The sequence below is a fragment of the Thunnus thynnus genome, chromosome 5 (assembly GCF_963924715.1).
Source record: "Thunnus thynnus chromosome 5, fThuThy2.1, whole genome shotgun sequence".
NCBI classification, from domain to species: domain Eukaryota; kingdom Metazoa; phylum Chordata; class Actinopteri; order Scombriformes; family Scombridae; genus Thunnus; species Thunnus thynnus.
Genome location: NC_089521.1, coordinates 3,776,970 through 3,799,749, shown reverse-complemented (window position 1 = coordinate 3,799,749; position 22,780 = coordinate 3,776,970). Strand labels below are relative to the sequence as shown.

The window sequence follows — 22,780 nt, the reverse complement described above, 5'->3', positions numbered from 1 at the left end:
GACAACATAAACATACATACTGGGATCAAAACCTGTCAGCGTCCCAAGTGATGACCAATCAGATAACAGGAAAAAAATCGATCAATAAAGTGACAAGTAACGGAAGCTATTTTTATTCCACTTTCCACTTTTCTGCATTTTAAAATCACACTTATTCCATCTATGCAGCTCAGAATAGCATGAGGCGACTTTGTGATGATAATTGAAAATAAAATAGTGAACACTCTGTTATCTGCTGCTGCAGTTCCATGTCATGTTACTGTATATTAACACCACTTATGTTTCCGATGTTGTTGCTTGTAATTAAGAACGTGCTCTAGCGTCATGTCAGGGGTTATCCTGGAGCACCGACGTTAGGCTCAGTGAAGCCAGCTAACCCAAAGAGAGTCAGACTTAGTTAAACTTCCTTGGTGACTCAGACTACAGGTCACCTGAAACCATGTGATCATCATCACATACTGCACAGAAACCATCTCCACATCAATAGTGCTTTGCTCACACAAACATTCTATAACAATTAAGAAATCCATCCAGCTAAATTAGTGTTCACCAGTGTGTTATGACATTAATAAGCTAACATCCTCTTGACTTGGCTACAACAGTGCTATTAATATAATATAAACAGCCAAGAAAACAGCAGCCAGTAAGTGAGCTGGTCAACAGGAGCAGTGAGTAGCTGTACTGTGCCAATATGTGATGTAACTTTATACAACACAGACTGGTTGTTCACTGTCCATGGAAGTAAATTCTCTTACAGGTTTTTGTGTTAGCAGGTAATATGAAGATGTACTGATACTTTCATATTGAATCTCAACAGTAAAGAGCCTTAAAACAGGTTTACAGATCAATAACTTGATTTGCTACTGCATATCAGAGAAAAACTTGTTAAGATTGTTAGACAACACACTGTCCAAGCTCAAAGATGACACACTCTGTCTCTCTCCTATTATTACAGCTTGCTGGTCAGCTGAGGGTGTGTGTGTGTGCTGGTTGTCCCGGGGAACCCTCCATCGAAGGCGGCACTCAGCACCTCGTCCAGGTTTCCAGTGGTGACAAAGTCGAGGTCGGCTCGGACGTTGGCTGGAAGCTCCTCGAGGTCCTTCTCGTTACGTTTCGGAAGGATGACGCGCTTCACTCCCGCCCTGTGCGCCGCCAGGACCTTGTCCTTGATCCCGCCCACCTGAGGACAGACCGATGCGGTCGGTTAAAAACTGTCAGACGGATTTATTTATTCGGTGTGTGTTTGAATGTGATAACTCACCGGCAATACCAGCCCCCTTAGCGTGATCTCCCCCGTCATGGCAACGTCTGATCTGACCAGCCGGCCACTAAACAGCGAGGCTAGGCAGGTTACTATGGTGACACCGGCAGAGGGGCCATCCTTGGTGACGGCTCCAGCGGGGAAGTGGAGGTGGATGTCTGTCCCTTCTAACGGATCTGGACCCCCTACCACTGTTCACACACACACACACACACACATAAATGTACTTGCTGTGTATTATCTGTACACCTGTAAAGCCATATACAGTCCATATATCTGTATCTGTGTGTACTCACTGTTGGTGAGCTGGTAGGTTTTAGCGTTAGCTCTTAGCCAGCTGATCGCCAGATGGGCGGATTCTTTCATAACGTCTCCCAGCTGACCGGTCAGAGTGAGTTGACCTTCTCCCTCTGTTCGACTTGCCTCCACAAACATGATCTCCCCACCGAGGGGGGTCCAGGCCAGACCCAGAGCCACACCTGGCAGAGTGAGCCGCTCAGACACCTTCCAACACACACACACACACACACACACACACACACACACACACACATACAGACACATCTGTAAAACTGTATTTGGTGGAATGATGAAGAGATGAGACAAGATTGCAGCGAGGGCCTCTAATCAGCCTTAAAAATGCAGGAATGATTGTGAAAAGAGGCACAAAGGACCTGGGGGAGAGGGAGGGAGCAGGAGAGGTGAAATGAAAACAGGTAAAGGAGGGTGAGGAGAAGTGAAGGGGAGGAGAAAAAAAAAGAAGAAAGGGATGGAAAAGAACGAAGAGGGAGGTCAATGAGACAGGATGGGAGAGTAAAACCACTACAGAAGACAAACACTGTCATGTTTCACATCATATCATATGATGACACCTCCAGACGCTGCTGCATCCTACTACTGTATTCTCAACCACCCTGACTTTATCAACTGCAGCTGTTGTGGAGATTCATGAGCTGTGGGGACGAATGTTGACAGTCGCAGAACAGAGGAGATGCAGGTTTCTTTAACTGACTATTTGTCTTTCCTTCTGTCATCGTGTGGATTATGAACACTGATAATTATCTGCAGATGCTGGTCAGTCTGCTCCACCCGGCTCTTCTACTCTCTCTGATGATGTCCTGCTTACCTCCATCTCAAAAATCGGAGGTCCCAGGATGTCTTTCAGGGCGATGTGGTCGATCACTATGGGCATCTCTGGGAGAGCTGCTTTGTCTGAACACACACACACACACACAGGGAAGAGAATGAATGATTCATGTCACTGTGTGGTTGTGGTGAACAGTAACTGCACCGAATATGTTCCAGAGAGAAAACAGGAGTGTCACACATATCATTTTGAGCCTTTCTGTTAGATGTTGGTCTTATAGCTAATTCATTATGTAGCAAAACAACATCTGCTAAAAGCCTTAAATACACATTTCCTTCACATTGTGAGTGTGTGTGATTTACCCTGGAAGTGTCAGGGACTCAGGTGACTGCAGACAGTGAGGAATAATTAGATTACAGATTGTTTTAAGAAAGAAAACTATGGGAGTGAGGCTTCACAGAGAGTGATTGAAGTAAAGAGGGGTTGATGACAAGAGCTGCTAACACATTGTCATCATGCAAAGATGCACAGAAAACCAAACACACAGATGGTACACCAAAGAGTAAAACTACAAACAGCCCACAGTGCAACACAGACATCAAAAACACACATCATCCCCCTTGGAAAAATACAAAATACATGCAGGAGAACACAAACACACACACACACACACACACACACACACACAGATGTTTGTTACCTCACAATACAGAGGCACTGCTGATATCCTGTTTATCCCCATCTCTTTCTTTTCCTTATGTCTTATCAGTTCTACCTCTGTCTCCTGAAGCTGCATTCATCCTTCTAAAAAATCATTTTTAATCTACTAGGAATCCCAACTTTGGTTCCTGAGTCAGAGTCAAGTTTCTGGTAAAAATGATAATAATTGTTGCATTTTGTTCATCAGACACTGCTCAATAAAGAAGAGGCAGGTCATGCACACTTTTCACCCTGCAGTAGAAAGTTTGCTTCTTTTTGCTGATTCTAATTCAAACTCACTAGCGCCACCTAGTGCCAAACAGGTGTTTTCACTTACTGTGCGTGATTAAAGCTTTCCTCAGGATTTGTCATAGCAGGAGAAGCATCATCAATGATGGTTCCAGTCCATGAAACTGTCCCAGTAAGCCCGCAATGTATCATTCATATTAGTTACACCTGCTATGACAGGTCAAACACCTTCTATGGACATGGAGTTTGGTGACCTCAGGTAACTCCCAGTGCAGCTCAATCCACCGTCAACCTGAGCAGAGGTCTAATCAGCCGGAATAACTGGAAACATGTGTGCAGACGCAGTTTTTAACGATGTTACTTTAGATGTATTCTGAGAGTTTAACTGTCAATAACTCTCAAATAGTACTGATGAGGTTAAATTATATTTGACAGAATCAAACCCACTGGGAGATACTGCTACAGATATTCCAACTATGTGAGTCTGTTGATATTTCCTTCCAATTGTTCAATTAGTTTGATTGTTTTAAATTTGTTTGGCTAAGACTCTGGTCAATCCACTTTCAGATGATTGAACATACTTATTACATTTCTGTTGCATTCACTGCCTCTTTTTCAAAGTTATATTGAATCTTATTATTACTATGAAACGATTTGTAAAGGTATTTTATCTATATATACAGGTAGATGTCTGTAATTGTATGTGTGTGTTTATTATTACTATGATCCATTTATTGATTTATTTCTAATAGTATGTAACTATGACACATGAAATAACTCTTAGCGCACAAAAATATAAAAATAAACTAAATTCTGAGAGCAAACCTTTCCTGGGTGCTGGTTAGAGGCTGGATGGAGATCTCACTGGACTTGTTGAGGTTACCATGGATACATTTCTGTTTAAGTGTAGCCATGGATACTAGGAAAAAGATGTGGCAGCTCTCTCACTATTGTGGACCCATTTTCTGGCACAGGCTTGTAATTTATTTCAGCTCGCTTATGATCTGAGATGAATTTTCAATTTCACAAGACACATATATCTGGTATACAGCCGTACGATAGTGAAGATAATTCACAGCCAGCTGGTTACTGTGAAATACTGTAGTTTAATGTATGATGATGACGATGCATATGTCAACACTCTCTTGTATGGCTGATTCAAGTTAAGACTTTTGATAACTCCTATTCCACTCTACTTACAGTGATACACTTCCTGGAAGAGTATTTTCTTTTTACATCAATTGTATGATAAAGGCTGATAAAGGCTTCAAAGGGCTTAATGATTTGATTCCTATTAACAGCTTCTTAATTAACCTCTTCATATTAGAAGGCACAGACTCAGGAGGAGGATAATGCCATGCTGTTTTTTTTCTTAAGATGTAATCAGATGTGTATGTGGAGGATAAGCCTGTGTTGATATGCAACTTAAGATTTGAACTTCCAGCTTTGTCCTTGATCCCACAGACACATAGAAAAAACACACAACTCAGGCTCTTACCTCCCTGCTGTGCTGGTCCCTCAGACGTCAAAGCCTCTGTCTTGGTGACTCTGTGACCTTCAGCGACCTTCACAGCCACGGCTCGGCAAATCGCCCCGATCTTCCTCTCGAGGGAACGCACACCCGCCTCACGGGTGTACCTAAAACAACACACACACACACATAAATGAATAAAATTATGAGATTGTGAGATGAGGTTTCACTGCTACTGCAGTGTAAGTTGCTAGGTGTTAACAATGTACTGCTGTATGCATTAACATGCCCACCCATGTGTCAGGATGTGATCTGGAACCACAAACGAAGGCAATCGTGGCAATTTTAAACAAGCTGTCACTGCCAGTCAGGAAGAAATACTTCACCTTGATTTGACCTGTAACTGTAGCGCCCCTCTTGGGCAGAGACATGGTGCATCACGAATGGACAAATCAACAGCAGAGTTGGCAAAACAAGTGAAAATACTCTCTCAAAATGGATTAGAGTTGACACTTCTGCTAACCTGTCTGGTTTCCACTTAATGCAATCCTCTTTTTCTTAACCCCAACCCGCCACAACCTCTTCTGTTTTTTTGTTTTTTTTAATGTTTTTTAAAAATCTAGCAAATGAAATCAGGAGCATCCCCTCAGAGGACAGGCACCAAGCTGTGTGCTGTTGGCTGTTTCTATAGTAACCAGACTGGAGTGCAGTGAGTATTGTAGAGAGGCTGTGCAGGTCTGCAGGCAGCATACTGTTTACCATCTGGAAACACCAGAAGCCTCTGCATCAGCACTCCCACGTTTGCTGATTTTTTTAGTAACATGCCAGACAGTTTGATGGGGCTGTTATGGACTGTATGTACAAAGATTACTATCAAAATCACAACAGTGCTAAACCAATTTGGGAATTAATTGTTAATAATTAGTTGATTAACAGAAAAAGAATCAAAGACAAAAATATTAAACATTTTTTGCACTCTTTTCTTCATTCATTCTGCAGAAAATAAAATGTGTAAGAACAAGAGCTGCAAATAAACAGTGGCTGTGCCCCTCTGTAATTAAACGCACAATATGTAATTTCAGCCGCTAGGGGTCTCTCATTCAATACAACAACAAAAGACGGAGTGTGATGATGGTATGAAGTAGCAAGGGATCATGGGAGTTGTTGTCTTCGTTGTTAAATAACCAGCTTCACCGGGATAGGATTACTCCAGTGTTAATCACTCGGGATGTTTTTACCGGGAGCCGAATTACCCTCAAAGGTCTCCTCCTCTCCAGAACAAACGGACCCGGTGATTACAGGTAAAAACACTGAATAAAGCTGTTTCACCTAAAAAATCAGTGTTTCTCGGACGATGTACGGCGACCACCAGACGTCCGGTACGGGCTGTTAACTGAGCTGCTGCTAACACTTGTCCGGTTTATTTCTCTTATAACTTTAGATCCAGACGTTCGGCCTGTTTCTCCCGGGAGCCGAATTATCCGCAAAGGTCTCCTCCTCTCCAAAAACAAACGTACATGCAGATTAAAATCGTTAAAATACAAATTAAAGCCGTTACACCTAAAAAAATCAATATTTCTCCGACGACGTTCGGCGACCACCGGACTTCCTGGAGGGGCTGTTAGCCGAGCTGCTGCTAACGTTAGCCCAGTTTATTTCTCTGATAACTTAAGATCCAGACGTCCAATCACTAAAATCATTCTTCCAGCTAAAAGATATGGTTAAAGACAACCTAAATTTATCATGAAAGTGTGGCTTAATACTGAATAAAAGTCAATTTATAACAGTTTCTGTGGAACAACCACAACGCCGATGTATTATTTTGTATGTGTGTAAGTTACTCTTTGGTAGACGCCATTGTAGCGGACAAACACAGCGCCGCCGTATGCATCTTGTGTGTGTTTACTCTTTGGTAGAGGAGGTATGACGCCATTGATATCCGACCAAATGAAACGGTCCATTACTTTGATTAAATTACAGATTTCTCTGGGTTTGAAAATTGTTGGAAACATTTGGGAAAATGTAAATACACAACTCAACAAAATATATAACATAGGTCTAGTTGTTTTTAGACATTATAATGTGGAATAATTACATATTATACCTTTAAGCTGAGCTCAAGTTTTGTTAGTCTACTCATTATGTATGTTTGTTTCTCTGCAGTGTTTCCCAAATAACTGTACAGACCTGGTGGGCCACCAGGCCAACAAGAGGCCCCACCGGGCCAAAAAATCCTTTTAATGCCAAAATAACGTTTAATATCATTCATTCAGAAATCAATAATCATTTGCGTTTGGGAGCCTCTGTGCAGCGCTGCTCTGAAACATGAGCCAACCTCTGTGTCGTTGCCTGGGAAACTCTTGATGCAATGTGAGTGCCTCGTCTCTTTAGGGGTTTTTTCGGTGCGTACCACAGAGCCTGAAAAAATTCTAGGGGAAACACTGCTCTGGGTGTGAGTTTGTGTTTGTGAGTTTGTGTGTGTTAGAGTGTGTGTACCTGGTGATTATATCCTGTGTTGTGTCTTGTGGTATATGCAGTTGCTGAGGTGTTAATCCATGCTGCTCCAGCTGGTTTGGGATCAGATGTCGGTGAGCTATCTCCACCTTCTCCTCCTGGGTGTAGCCTGAAACAAACACACACACACACACACACACACACAAACACACACACACATTTTTAATAAATTATTCCCTCATATTAGTTATTCATAATATGAAATTACATTATTGTTCCCTCAAATTTCCAATTCACACAGTACAAACTACTTAATTTGATCTTTTAATTTGTGCTCTCCATCTATCAATTCATGCCTTCATATTGCTTAGGCTAATCCATTCAAACTAATTGTGTAGTGGTAGGATCTTTAACACCGTTACAATGTGTTAAAGTTTAATATCCAGAATGCAGCATGCAGATCTAAAGACATATCTGTCCTTTAGTTGTTGTCTTTCCTCAAGACTGAGTTTACACACAACAGTGCCTCAGTCTCTGGCTCAGATTGACTCCAGCTGTATTTTGATCATGGACTGAGATACATGGATATACTTAAGTCTGACTGTTTAACACAACACTGTGTTATCTTTGACATCCCTTTAACACGTTTTAGAGATTCAAACTGTGGTGATATTACAGGTGTCGTTCGGTTCATAACAACTCAGCTTCAAGGTTAAAGCACTTCATGGCTGTGTGTGTGTGTGTGTGTGTGCGTGTACACGTTTGGATACGCAGTTGGAAATGGAGTCGTTTCATCTGTTCCCTGACTACTCTGCAGTAAATTCAGTCATATAGATGCCTCTGTTTGAGATTAGCTGACACCGCAGCACGGCGGGATTTTGGACTCGACACTGTCTGCACGTAAACCCACCTGGTACCTGCAGCACCTCCATCCTGTCCAGCAGGGCAGGAGGAATGGTCGCTGTGGTGTTTGCCGTGGCAATAAAGAGCACTTGGGAGAGGTCAAAGGCCACATTAAGGTAATGGTCTGTAAAGCTGTGGTTCTGCTCTGGGTCCAGGACCTAAGGGAATATGTACAGACTCTTTCAGTGTGTGTGTGTGTGTGTGTGTGTGTTTGGCGTTAACTGAATTTGTCATGGACTGGTTAAAACAACAAACAGAAGAACACCAACATACAGAATCAATTAAAAGAAAGATCAGACGCTTATTAGCAATGAGAGCAAAGGTTGAGGTTAAGCAGTAGGTCAGGTTAGGAACCTGTTGAGGTTTTGTTTAGGGAATTAAGATGCAGTGAAGATATGTGATACTTCTACACAAGTAATGTGAGAGAGAAAAAGAGCTGACCTCTAGTAATGCAGCTGCAGGGTCTCCTTGCAAGCTTTTCCCCAGTTTGTCAACCTCATCCAGGAGGAAAACTGGATTATTGACGCCCACCGTCTTCAAACCGTTGATGATGCGGCCGGGCATGCTCCCTACGTATGTACGTCTAGAGAAATGGACAGGATTTGAACTACTGACCTACTCTGTAAATGTTTCTATTCCATTTCAAACTGAAAGCTCACAAAGTCCTTGACTCTACTTGTGACCAGAGTTATTGTAGGTTATTATTATTCATTATTAGTTGGATGCCTCCTCATGCTTGTTATGATGACAAATTTGAACAAATTGACAAAGACTAAAACTAAAAACATTTTCTGTATATTTTTATTTTATTTTCGTTTCAGTTAGTTTTCTTTTTTTTTCTAGTTTTTATTTTTATTTTTTCACATCTAGTTTTAGTTTTTAGTTTAGGTTCAGTTAGCTATAATGACCTTGCTTGTGACAACAGAAAAGTGCAAAAATATACACATGTCAAGGTGAGCATCATGTCTTGTCATGTCATGGTATGTTATTGTTGCACAGTCATGCTTTTATCCACAATTTTTACACATATGCAACGCATTACCATGCAACAACAGTGAAACTTTACAAAAATGAATGCAGACATAATGTAATCCATGACAAATTACCTAATTCAAGCAAGATCCACATGTTTACAAGTTGAAAGCATGAAATGAGGTTCAAAGACAGGGAATAAAAAGAAAAAAAAAAACCCCATAACTACCACAAAACTGTTAATAAGAAACTACTGGAGTGCTCTAGCTTTCTGAGAATTTTCTTTTTTAAGTCAAACAAATTGTAATTGATGGTTTAGGAACTTTCATCTTTATCTCTTGCACTCCTGCTGTTGGTATGCTGGACACATGTTTCTCATCTGGCTGAGTATAGGTGTAAACTCTTCCTTTAAAATACCAAGCCTGCTGGATCAGCCTGCAATCTGAGATGAACCCTGCTGCCCCAATCACCTCTCTGCACGCACGCACACACACGCACGCACGCACACACACACACACACACACACACAGATGCAGACTCTAATACTGTGCCTGTCAATTGAACCTAAGACTATATACTAGCCTCTGTGTTTTGTGTCTGTGTGTGTTTTTATATAGCTCTGATTCATTCCCAATAGAGACTGTTAAAGGTGCAATATGTATGAATTACGTAAGAATTTTAGTTAAAAACATTCAAAAATGAACTAAAATGATCAACAGAATGTGAAGATATAATAAGAGATAATAAAATGACCTTCCTTGACTTTCTCGGTTGCCTATAACAGCCTGTGGACTGATTTCTATGTAAAGGACTTGGGACGGTTTTGCTGTGAAAACGCGGTTTTGCACACTTCACAGTGCCTTGCCTCTCTCCTGTCCCCCTACAGCACCAGCAGGGTGCAATACTAGCTATCGTTAGCTTAGACGTGGAGTCCTCTAACGTTCAACCCAGAGCTGGCTTTCTTCCTATCGGACAGGTAAGATAACATTACTGCAAAGCATGTGAAATATATTGTGAAATTGTGGCTTCAGCTGGCTAATGTTAGCGCTGCTGCTCAGTCGTGCCACAGGATGGTGACTGCAGTTCACTTAACTGCCACTAGTGTCATTAAAGAGAAGGAATTTCTCATTCTAACATATTGCACCTTTAACAGACTGATCAAAGGCAACTGGAGTGACATAACCCCCCAAGTGTATTGTTTACTGACTTAGGTTACTGAGGATATTGTGTATATGTGAGTCATAAACACATCAATACACTGCAGTTCATTACAAGGGTGTGTGTGCGTGCAAGTATAGTTATTGATGTGAGAGAAACACCACTGTGATGTTGTGCTTCTACTTGCTCCACTTGGTCTATCTGAGGTTACAACATCATTTCACTGTTCTTGACATAATTATCTGTGATGTTGTATTTTCTCAATTACTTGACAGAGGTCAAGACCTACAATTTCCACAGCACCAAAAAAGGCATGTCTAGAAGCGGAGGTCTGACTCCTGATGTGCTGTGGCCTATAAATGTCTTCCGACCTCATGTTAGAAATTCTGCTTCCTTTCATGTGTGTTTTAATCATATCATCAGCTTTTCAAAATGACACACAGGTGGACTCCTAGGCACGCTGGAAAGATATCAGCAGGATTCATCAAGTAATTCGGATGCATCTTGAGCCCATCTGTTGAGCTGCTCCAAATGGACTGAATAAAAAATAATTTCATTACTCCCCTGCAACAGGAGTCTCTTAAGACAAACTTAAAACAGATTATTTTCAAAATGAGCTTTAAAAATAACTTTATTTTTATCATGGTGATGATTGATTATGTTTGAAATGTCATCCAAATATTTGACTTATTCAAGCTGTAGCAGCTGAGTCAGACTCTGATTCCTCTCGAAACAATAGCACTCATACTGCTGCGGCACATTATTTCCAATTATCCGAGTCCTGAAACTAAATAATGATCTGACCCACCAGTACGTTCAGTAAAAATGACATTTTCAAAAGACAAATCACCTCCGATGTAAGTGCAAAGTCAATAAATTAATTTCTTTGAGATGTCTCAGGAGATATATGCGTTTATGTGTAATTGCTGGCTGCTGTGTCTACCTGTGTGGTCTCAAACTGACTGGTCAAAGACCCTTTCAACTATCATACAGGGAAACTCCCACCTCTGCTCCAGTGTAGACAAGCATACCTGTGTCCTCTGATGTCTGATTGGTCGCAGACACCTCCTAGAGCAATGCGGTGAAACTCTCTGCCCAGAGTTCTGGCTATGGAGCGTCCCACACTCGTCTTACCGACTCCTGGGGGCCCCACAAAGCACAGAATGGGTCCCTAATGACACAGCAGCAGCATGAAATTCGCAGATATGTGACTTAAAGACAGTTTCCTGTATATTTTAAAGAATTGGCTTTACACATTTAACGGACTAAGCAATCTACAAGACGCACCTTTAGTGAAGTCTTCAGTTGTCTTACAGCCAGGTACTCCAGCACGCGTCTCTTCAGCTTGTCCATGGCATAGTGATCGTTGTCCAATAGAGTACGAGCAGCTTGGATGTCCAGGCAGTCTGAGGAGTGTGTGGTTTGTGTGTGGGGTGGGACAAGGATGACATTGATGTACCCAAGGAAGATAGAGAAAACGTTAAGAGTTACTGAGTGAAGGTGAAGACAGACAAGTGCAGAAACTGAGTGAAGAGAGGACAGTAGAAGAGACAAGAGAGTCTGTGAAAACTTTCCCACAAGTTGTCCAAAATGCGTGAGAATCCCTTTGTGCTAAAGCGCTGTATAACAGCAGTATCTACTCTGCTGCCCCGCTGGGCCTTTTGAAAGCAGACGCGGCAAGTAATTGATTAGTTAAACAGATTTATTTGCAGTGCATGCTTCGGCTATGACCTTTGACTCTCCGATTGAATGAATGAAGTCCTCTACTTTTAGAGTCACCAGTCTCCACTGATCTGAGATTATTTGTGATAGGGGCTCTGTGTCTTTGCATTACACAAGTATTATTATATCACTTTCTGAAATCTATTGTCAGTGGGCATTTTCTGATGTCATAGAATAATAACTTGGAGATTACAAAACTGAAATATATCGACATTCGCCAGAAACAAAAACACAGAGAAACCAAAGAGTTTTAGACTCAAATCTTAGAGACTTCTATGTGATGTAAAGTTAATAGCTTTATTTTGGCCACTAGGGGGCAACAGAACAAGCTGTAAACTCAGCATTGACATATTATCACTTTCTTGAATTGTTAGAGCTAATATGTTAGTACATTATTGCCAATTTACACATCCAGTAGACATTAGCATTCTTATGAATCGTGTTTCTCGTTGCCTCACGAATGCAAGTCCAATATTAGCTTTCCTTTTAGCTGTGCTTGATTTGTTCTCCATTAACTGAGAAAAACATCCATCTCTTTAGCTGCTAAACACTCCACTGTGTTCACCAGCTAGTCGCTAACTTTGTCTGCTAACTCTGGTGGATTCTGTGTATTCACTGAATATATGAGACCTTTTTTTGCTGGAAAATAAGTTGATGAGAGCGGTGAGAGTGAACCAAACAGTAAAGTCGTGGTCCTATAAAACCAAAACAATGAGGTGAGAGGCACTAAAATGCTCCCTCAAACTGAGGTGAACTAGAATTGAGTGACAATTCTCTGGGTTTATCACAACAAGTAACAATTTCTCAAAAAGAGAAATTCTTTGTTTTTAGCTGACATTCATATTCCAATGAGAAAAATAATTTCAGTTGCTCAATACAAAAAGCTGTGCACCAGAAAAATATGAGACTGATTACAATGAAGTATTCAGTTCAGTTACCACATGTTGAGCCTTGCCATGAATTAAAACTAGAAACAGGGGAAACATTTTAGCTTAGCTCCATCAAAGTCAAAACATTTGGCCTCTGATGATGCCAAAGCTGTCACTTGTCTTTAAACTTGTAGCTCTTTGGCTGTGGTGCAAAAACAAAGCTGAGGCGTATAAGAGACATATATACAAATATGCAGAATCTGAGGCATCTGACATTTATGGTCTGTGAAGCTGGACACTTGTTGCTGTATTTACCTTTGGTGCTTTTGCTCCATGGCAACTCTACCATCAAATCCAAGTAGTTCCTGGTCAGGGCGTACTCAGGCATGGACTGAGGCATCTTCTTCAATCTGAATACAGATGAGCGAGATTAAATGTAACACCAGTCTGATGGTGGACTCATCAGTGAAATCACCCATAAAACAGAAAGGTAAGGCTGTGTATTCAAGACAAAACCACATAAAAGTAAGGATGTACAGGGATCAAAGATAAGAAATTAGTGCATGATCTAGGAATGACTGAGTAAGGTTTATATATTTTTTGCTATAAATGAGAAGCTGAAGGAGGAAGAAGGAGGAATCAGGAGGAAAATTCACCTCTTGAGCTCTTTGAGGCAAACTCTGAATGCAGCTTCAGGCATGTTGGCCCCATGGACCTTCCTCTCCAGGGCCACGGTGTCATCTCCATCGTCATCTTCATCCTCCTCATCCAGATTGAACTGCCGGCCCGGGAACACTCCGCCTTTACGCACCGATAGCACCTGAACAGATGGGACACCGAGGTGTTAACAGACATATAAACACAGACGCTGTTGGAAGAAAAATAAGAAACATCAATGCTTGTTACCCTCTTCTCATTGTCAGGATTCATTTTCCTGGTTTTCTGCAGCAGTTTGAGTCCCTCTATTTGTCTGGTCAACATGGGCAAAGCCTTCTTAAAACGCTCCTCCAAGCTCAGCGCATCCAGGACCTTCGCACCGCACATGGAGGTACAAAAAGTTCATTTCCAGCTTTCTAACTCATATTTCTACAAACCAAACTCATCAGATCAATTGGAAAGACGCTATAGTCCCATTAAAAGCTCTACACAGTCTGTCACATTACATGTTTTTTGTTAAAAGTTTGGGAGAAACAGACCAAACAGTCCCTTCACCTGTAATTTCTCCTTGTTCGAGGTGCGGATCATCGAGGCAACTACATCAGGTAGCGTTTCTCTGGGCAGGCTGTCCAACAGTCGCCTGAATTTAGCCACCACTGGAACAGACATGTCCAACATACCTAACAACTACACACACACACACACACACACACACACACACACACACACACACACAGACACAATTAAAGTCAAATTCATCATAGCATGTTGTTGCTGTCATGATCCATCACCGTTTATTGCTACATTTGAAGACATTGTTATTTTGATACATTTTGTACACTCCAAAGTTAATTCAGAGTTATCCAGGAATTCACCCAGCCAGAGTAAAACCATACATTGTGAATGCAAAGACAGACGTGCCTTTTGATGTCATCTCATTAACTGTAATGTAAAGTAATTAAGATAAAGCTTTTATTCATCCTAAAGGAAGTTTTTGTGTAAAATATATGCATAGTAAAATAGCCAAAAGCAATGACGAACACATGCAGAGTGTTCTTCTCAAAGATGAGTCTTTGTAGGTGACATACTTCTTCTTGTCTGCTCAGCCATAGCGCCAATCACTGTTAATGCTGCTTACTCAATTCTTCTTCGGGTGTTTTAAATGAGTAAACATTTCTGCTTTTGCACCAGGAGCATTTTTCATGTTAAATATATTTTGTGTTTTGTTTATTTATTTTTTAAAGCCTTTAAGGAATAGTTTGACATTTGGGGAAATATACTTATTCACAATCACATTCCTGCTAAGAGTTAGATGAGAAGATTGATACCACTCTCTCATCCAGAGGAACCATCATTATCTGGGGTGTAGACTGGCACAAAATTAGCCCCAGCCAAATGCTGGGACAATATGCAAGTGGCTGATAGATTTGTTTCACTCACCAGCCAAAAAAACAATGGTAATCTATTAATTGGCTGGTAAGTCTTGAACATTCATCAGCCATCTGGCCGGTAGACAAAAAAAGTTAATTTTCCACCCTGCATGTAGATGCATCAAGGGTCAAAAGGGTTCCACAGTTCAGAGAGAAATGTGTAGCTATGGTGTTTTGTGAATGTGTTCCTTGTTTTAATGGTAATTTATCAAAAAAAGCCACTCTTTCAAGTTAATGTCACCTCCACATTCCCCAAAGAGGTAATTTAGTCAGGGTGAAAAATCAAAGGCAATGATCTTAAGGGGATGAGCAACATGCAGGGAGCACTACAACAAACACATCTAAGTCACTGCTGTGAGCACCAACTGATATGCGTCTACAGCCACATCAAAGTGAGAGAGGGTGGTCATAGTGAAGCACAGCCACATGGAGGAAAACATACAGAGAAACAATTAATGATTCTAATGATCAAATGATGTTTGGACTCATCATAAAATGGTCAAATGATCCTGTGGTTTTCCAATCGGACAATCACTGTCTCCCAAACAGTTCCAATACTCATTACAGAACAATTAAGTAAAAAGTAGAGAGTAATGGAAGTATAGAAAGAAGGAAACTGAGTGAACTGAGTGACAGCAAAACCTTAAACCAGCTTCTGTGGGAGGAGGGATGAGGTTATCATGTCTAGTTGGTCAAGACAACAACATATTATTACCCTAAACCTCTTACTTTTTTCTGTGAGGTTTGTTCATGTGAACGTTTTACCTCAGACTGACCAAATGTTCTCAACAGGACAAACTTGATCAGTTGTAGGTACGCGTTGGTGAGATTTGACCCCAAAATTTCTATACAACGCTACCTGTTCTGCTCCATCTGTGGACAAGTTTTGTTCATAAAAATGTTACTCAAGAGTAACCGCAGAGCTTTAAGTCCTGTTGTCGGAAAACATAACATATTTATCTGTGTCAAGAGTCATATTAGGGAATCCATATATATATATAGACACAACAAAACAAGTGTTTTTCCCACTGTATAGAAAAGCTGACTATCTCTAAATGACTTGTAGGACAGTTCTGGATCACTCATAAACTTCCTTCATACCACGAAAAAATTCTAGATATGAGGAAATTGATGAACAAGACAAGTTCACTGAAATCACCCGTATCACTTAAGAGCAAGTCTGTTTGTACAAGTTGTTCTTGAATGAGACCCAATGGTTTTAACTGTTGTAAAGTCATCTAACTTGACAAATTTTGTAATTAACAGTTGGTTCAAATGGTCTGATAATGCTCTGCATATAGGGAGTACTGCAGAGCATTTTGTTTTGGAGTCAGCCTCCAATGAATACATGAGCGCCTCCACTCATAAATTATTTATATGTTTGATTTATTGTTGAGAATGCTCCCATGTTTGCTGATAAAGACCATTTATCTTTTAAAGTGTCAGGCTGTTGATCCCAACAGATGAGATGCAGTCAGGATCAGGCAGACTCAGCTCAGCAGAGGACCAACTGGTCCCTGCCTTCCCATCATGTTTTTTTCTTTGCACTGATTAATCAAAGCAACATGCCATAATGTTGGGTACGGGCCAAACAGTCCTTTAAAATTTCATGGCAGTTAGGAAATGCTGAAGGCTAAAGGCTCAATCAGTCACAATCAGTTGCGGATGTGTGAGAGGAACAACTGCCAGCCAACCGCTGACATTTGATATTCACCAGCTGGATTTATCTTTTAACATCAATAACATGGCTGATAGCATCAATTACTATCATAACAAGGTCATTTTAGAGGAGCCTGCCCCTCAATAAAACCTGTGGCCGAAATCCACACCAGCTATACAAAAAGGAGCATGGCAACTTTCAAAGCTGTTTAGACTTTTTAGTAGAATGAATTAATAAGATGTAGTTTATACAGTTTTTATAGATTCAAAACGTCACATGCACAAGTTTGTAGTTGTTTGCAAATGGCTTTTCTGTATCATCTTGTTACCTCTAAGGGGTTCAAAACAGCTTAGATTCCTTCCAAACCAATGTTACCATTGACAATGCTGAAAAACACTATGGAAAGCTGACTTGGTCACTACAATACAAATAAACTAGAAAGAGTAAGTATAAGTATAAGTAAGTATAAGTATAAATGTTCTTTGCTTCACTGTATATTGTCGTCATATACATCAGCTCTGGTCTGTAGTTCTTATGCAGTCAGAAAAAACCTTTTAATGCTCTCATCAGCTGGGCGCTAAGATCTGTGTGCTGCGTATTAATGATGAGTTACCTCAGAATTTGAAGCAACCATTTTTTGCAAATTCTATTGAATTGCCCCTAAGACTGTATATTCAGGTTCTGGATTGCAGATAAAACACTTCAGTGGCTGCAAAAGGCTTTGAGGCTTTCTCTCCAGCTCTGAGGGGCAAACCATTCCTCTTTTTAATGGGACACTTTTTGGACAATCTGGGCATTGAGAAGGACCAAAAACTGATTTCTGGTGTGAGGGATCTAGTCTGAAAAAAAAGGACACTGAAATAACCACTGTATCTGGTGAGTTTTACTGGCAAAACTATGGAACCTATATACCTAATTCAATGTATGTATCATTTAATTTAATTTATTATTTTTATTCAATACTTATTTATCATATAGCATTTATCAATTGATGTATTTTCATCCTCCCTTCTTCTGAAAACAAGTTGGAATAATACTGAAAAAAAAACAGTTTTGTATATTGTACAGTGTAAACAAGAGTACGTTAAGAAATGTTTGAGGGACATTTGGGTTTTTTTTCACAATTAAGTAAAGTCCTTTAACTTTAAGTCAAGTACATCGAGGATCTTTTTACTATCTCTTTCTGTTTTTTCTCTCTCTCTCTCTCTCTCACTCACACACACACACACACCTGTACGGCAGCCTGGTAGAACTTCTGGGACAGCTCCCCCAGCTCTCCATCTTCTGCTGTCACCCCCTCTGTTGCTGGGGTCGTGTATTGCTCCAGTTTATCCAACTGCTCCACCTGCAATTTGCAATTAGACAGGCACATACTGTATACTGGATACAGACGTACACTTCTGTGTATTTGGAAACCGGGTTTTGTTTTTGGCTCTATGTTGCCAACAAAAAAAGGAGCTATTAGTAATGAAGCCCCCGAAACAGGAAGGCACCACTGATTAAAGGCACTCTGTGGAGTTTTTGACCACTAGCAGCGCTATGGAGCAATGTTTTTATGAGTGGGTCCCTGTTCTCAGGTCCTGAGGAAGACAGCTAGCCAGTAAACACGGATGTAAACAATGCCTGATTCAAAATATTTTTTTTAAAAATCAAGCAAATGTTTTATGTGGAAAAAAAACTGCATTCAACACATTTGTTAGGCCTCAGAGATACAACAATGTGAACAATGGAGAAAACTCCACTGGACACCCTAAAGTATTGGCCATCCTACTAACTATAGTCAGTTTTACTCACTTTCACTGTTCGTTCATTTGTAACAGCATTACTGAGAGGATGTTTTATGGCAGATTATTAGGCAGCCACTAAATATCCACAGTACTGAAGCTGTTAAGGTATTAAAATAAAAGTCTGATATTAAATAAGCTTTACCTCTGCCAGCACAAACGGCCGCTCCTTCAGCAGACTCGACACACTAAAGCGGCACAATCCAGTGATGAGGAGGGTGTAGTGGGGCTTCGGCCAATTACTGCCCACCACCTGCACTGCTATCCCTGCTGTACCGATTCTACAGAGAGACAGAGAGACAGAGAGAGAGAGAGAGAGAGTGATGTGAGACAGAGGACGTGGGTGTTGACAGACAACTGACTGGAAGAATTCAACCTCTCCTGAGATTTGAAGGGACATTCCTCAATACTAAAACGATGAACCTCCCTGACTGTTTTAAATTTGTAAAGAGTCTTCTCACTTCTGATCCAGTCAGGACTTGCTGATTTGGATCAAACGAGTTTTATGATTGGCAGGTGTGTGGTAGTGTGCCAAAGTCACTCATTGGAATCTCAGTTAATCTCAGGTTTAAGTGGATTAATCCAGCGAACTTTCAAAAGTAAATAAACTGATTCAAAACATTATCTGCAGTTGAACAAAAGGATTCAGTTTTCTTTTCTCCATAAATAACATTTCAATGTTTAATTTTGACTGTTTCTACAGCTTCATACAGATCTTTCTTTGTCTTTGTTTCAGTGCAAAGTGAAACAGTCTCAGGAAAACAAGCTAGACTGACATCCTGTAGTGGTTCGGGACTCATTATAACGAAATGTGTGATTCTGACACTTTGTCAAAACATGCAGTGTGTGGATTTTGGGTCTGGATATGTTCAGCAGATTAATAAGACAAATAGACTCAGCTTCATGTAAAAATGAAATGTGTGCCATTTGACTGATGCGTCGACATGACTGTGTGCAGGGCAGAAAACACTGAACAACTTATAGCTATGCATCAATACACCAATCAGCAGCTTCTGGTGACATTGCCTGACTCACCATCTCCCCTCTCACACACTAAGCAAACAATATGTTTCTGATTATGGGCTTGCATCATGTGAAGTAAGTGGCTGCCAACACAACATAGACATGACTGTAGTTCTGACATGCCATTTAAAGGTGTTGCAACACTAAATCAAAGACATATATTAGAGGAAAAGCTGATTGGATACTAAGCACTTAATCCCTCTTTTCCCCAAGCACAGATTTCTGTGGTCTACCACAACAAAACAACATTATTTTACAAATGCATCATCTGTATTTGATCCATATAATAATTAGGAGGAAAAGGAAGCCACGGTTCAGCGCTCAGATGCCAACCTGAGTGCATTTATATCTCTAAGATGCATGTACAGTATTTCCTCATTAATGCAAGATCACATGCATCAGTGATGTTTCAGCAACCATTATTGTAGCTGATTAACAGACACTCATTAAAGTCATTACTGTGTGTTCCAGTGACTGCAGCTGGTAAAGAGACAAGACATCCAGAGAAAAATATGTACTTAGTAACCAGACTGGCCTGGTGGACTGCTGGTGAAAGGTTGAAGTCCACCTCTCTGTGTTTGGCTGACTGTGTTTGACTGCAGGGCTGCTGCTAAGCTGTAGACTTTTCTAGAACAAACTGCATAATTTGTCAGAAATTATTCATTCTGATTAACATCAAAATACCAATGAGCCTATGAATAACATGGCATGTATAGGTGACAGTCATTTTTTGGAGCATAATAAAAACAAATAATTTATTAGCATTATTTCCTTGTGAAAAGTAATTATAATTATAAATCAAACTGCTGGTCTGCAGCTCCCACAGTTTGGTCTTGGATTGCAGAAATAAGGATAAAAAGGAGGCACAGTAATGTAGTAAGATTATATCGCCATCTGGGTACCTCTCCCCAGTGTTATGATCATGCCCACACATACTTTTGTGTTATTTACTGAGTTATGACTACAGAAATTCACACATGTGGTACATCAACATGATAAATGGCAATCCATATGTTATAAGTATTCTGGGGCAACATTCTTGCCTTATAATAGATCTTTTTGTGTGGAGGAACTATGTCAGAGCCTCTTATCCTGCCAATCATTCGGTGACCCCCTAGGAGGGTCTCGACCCTCAGGTTTGGGGTTCTGTGCAGCCAGCTGTCATATCACACCTCCAAAAACAACACTACCACATCAAACTCTGGGAATGCCTCCACTGCTGCTGACTCTATCTTTGAGTACCAGCTTGTATACCAGCTTGCTCAATATTTATTACTTATGCAAGGTGGGGAGGTCGTCCGTGTCGTGCTCTGGGTCTTTGGTGTTGGGAATCACTCCTATGATGGTGCTTTTCAGCGAGGTCCCCTTCAGCAGTCGGTGCTTCACCAGGTGCATATTCCGCGGAGAGTCCACGCTGAACCTGACGGTGGAGCCCGGAAGGAGGACTCCTTCATGGGTCAGCAGCAGCGGGAGACGGCTCGGTATCTGAATTCCGCCACTGGAGGACATTGTCGAGGTTTTTCAGGTTCCAGGTCACTGTTTTGAACAGTTCACCAACAAACAAACGCTCACTTCCGCTCACCTCTCCCTCTATCAGTGTCAATTGCGTTATTTTTTCCCACCCGCATTCTGCGAAGACCCGCCCTACTCTGGCTCTGATTGGCCCTGACTCTGATATTCTTACTCTAACTCAATCACCTCACTCTTCATGCCTAAATTTAACCAATCTAACCAACGAAGGCAACGAGTACTAGCCAATCAGAGGTAGAGGAGGGCGGGTCTTGGCAGAATGCGGGTGGGAAAATACAAGGTGGGTGAAATGAGCTGACAAGCGTAAACGTCCGGGTATTACTGCCAAAATAAAATAATTCATTGACGACTCGCACGCATAATTAAGCACCAGAGTGGAAATAAATTAAGTACGTGTTTAAATATGAATTTATCTCAAATTAAAACGTGGCCGGTGTTGTTTTCATACTCATTTTCGCACCAGTCTTTGCTCTGAAATGGCATATTAGAGGTTTTTAATTCCTCGACTTCCTGTGTTCCCTTGATAGGAAACGGCAAGTAGAAAGGGACAAACTACATTATTTCATAACAGTAATGCTGCACAACAAGTGTCAATAAGTTTGCAGAATGTTTGTTGTTCTTTTTGTTATGTTATGTACAGGTTGCGTGTTATATATTGGTCTGTTTACAGAGATGGAAAATAGCCAAGTACTGTACTTAAATACAATCTTCAAGTACTTATTTATTCATGTACATCCACTCCTATATTTTAGAAGGAAACATTGTACTTTTTATATCACCACATTTATTTGACAGCTATAGTTACTAGATACGTTAAAGATTTTTCAGATTTTTATTACAAAACATATGGTCAGGTAATACACGATGATCCATTACTGCAGATTAAACTACTTTGTACACTGCCCAACAGTATAAAAAGTAATTAAATTAACTCCACCTTGGCCAGGTACAAACAATGTATATGTATATGTATATGTATGTGTGTGTGTGTGTGTGTGTGTGTGTGTGTGTGTGTGCGTGTGTGTGTGTATGTATATGTATATGTGTGTATACATATAAACTCTGCCAGGACAATCTGCTGCATAATGAGTGTTTTTTACATAAGTAAGTGGGACAATGAGTTAAGAGTATTTTTACATTGTTGTTTTGCAAGTTTTGCTTCAGTTAAGGATCCTAATACTTCTTCTACCACTGCCTGTTTACAGGTTCATGCATATTTAAAGGTAGTACCCTAATTTTTGAGGACTAAAATATGAAATAAAATATTACAGGCACAACCTGTGATCCAAAAATCAAGAGTACTACTGAAATTCCAAATACCTGAAAGTAATCTCCTATTACTGCAGAACCTCCCATTACTCCAAAGATTTTTTCATTTTTCTGAACAGAGATAAAGCAGGCTTATAATTTGAGTTATGAACAGTTAAACACACAAAATTGTTATTTTTCATCTCGAAGCTGAACACTTCAAATATATGTGAATACAATGTATTTAAACTGTATGGTAAACATATCACTTATAGGTGATGTGCAGTATAAAACTTTTGATTAACCCTGTTTTACCCATGAAGTTCACCATTTTGAAAGACAGGGCATTTAGGAGGAAGAGTAGATCTAATGAAAGGCTATTGAGTTGCATTATGGGAAATGTATGATCCAGTGTTTTTGGAGTTTGACCATAAAGTCTATCATCTATAGGACTTAAGGGCAGAATTATGCAGCTTTGATTTGAACTATTCTTTCTTTAAAATAAATCTGCTTCTTGTGAGTCCCCCAACTTAATGGAAGTACAATACTGAAACACTGGAGTCCCTATTACAGCTGGACTACAGCTGGAATACAGCTGGACTA

General features: G+C 40.5%; 1 protein-coding gene across 1 annotated transcript; it reads right to left on the bottom strand.

The window, feature by feature from the left end:
- Positions 1–90: 90 nt before the first annotated feature.
- Positions 91–21,013, bottom strand: lonp2 (lon peptidase 2, peroxisomal). The gene is made up of 17 exons (XM_067588749.1): positions 20,676–21,013; positions 18,522–18,657; positions 17,824–17,937; positions 14,058–14,189; positions 13,752–13,874; positions 13,502–13,665; positions 13,161–13,255; positions 11,542–11,660; positions 11,286–11,425; positions 8,566–8,707; positions 8,132–8,282; positions 7,264–7,390; positions 4,795–4,934; positions 2,388–2,473; positions 1,558–1,765; positions 1,262–1,452; positions 91–1,180 (listed from the first exon to the last, which is right to left on the bottom strand). The coding sequence occupies exons 1-17, from the start codon at positions 20,906–20,908 to the stop codon at positions 950–952; spliced, it is 2,532 nt and encodes an 843-aa protein (XP_067444850.1). The 5' UTR covers positions 20,909–21,013; the 3' UTR covers positions 91–949.
- Positions 21,014–22,780: the final 1,767 nt, after the last annotated feature.

What these genes read in the sequence shown, in the direction of transcription:
- lonp2 (XM_067588749.1), bottom strand. Translation starts at nt 20,908, where the DNA reads ATGTCCTCCAGTGGCGGAATTCAGATACCGAGCCGTCTCCCGCTGCTG. An exon ending in ATCCTGACAATGAGAAGAGG is followed by an intron (nt 13,666 to 13,751) that starts GTAACAAGCATT and finishes CCATCTGTTCAG; the next exon opens with GTGCTATCGGTGCGTAAAGG. An exon ending in CTCCGATTTTTGAGATGGAG is followed by an intron (nt 1,766 to 2,387) that starts GTAAGCAGGACA and finishes GTGTGTTGGAAG; the next exon opens with GTGTCTGAGCGGCTCACTCT.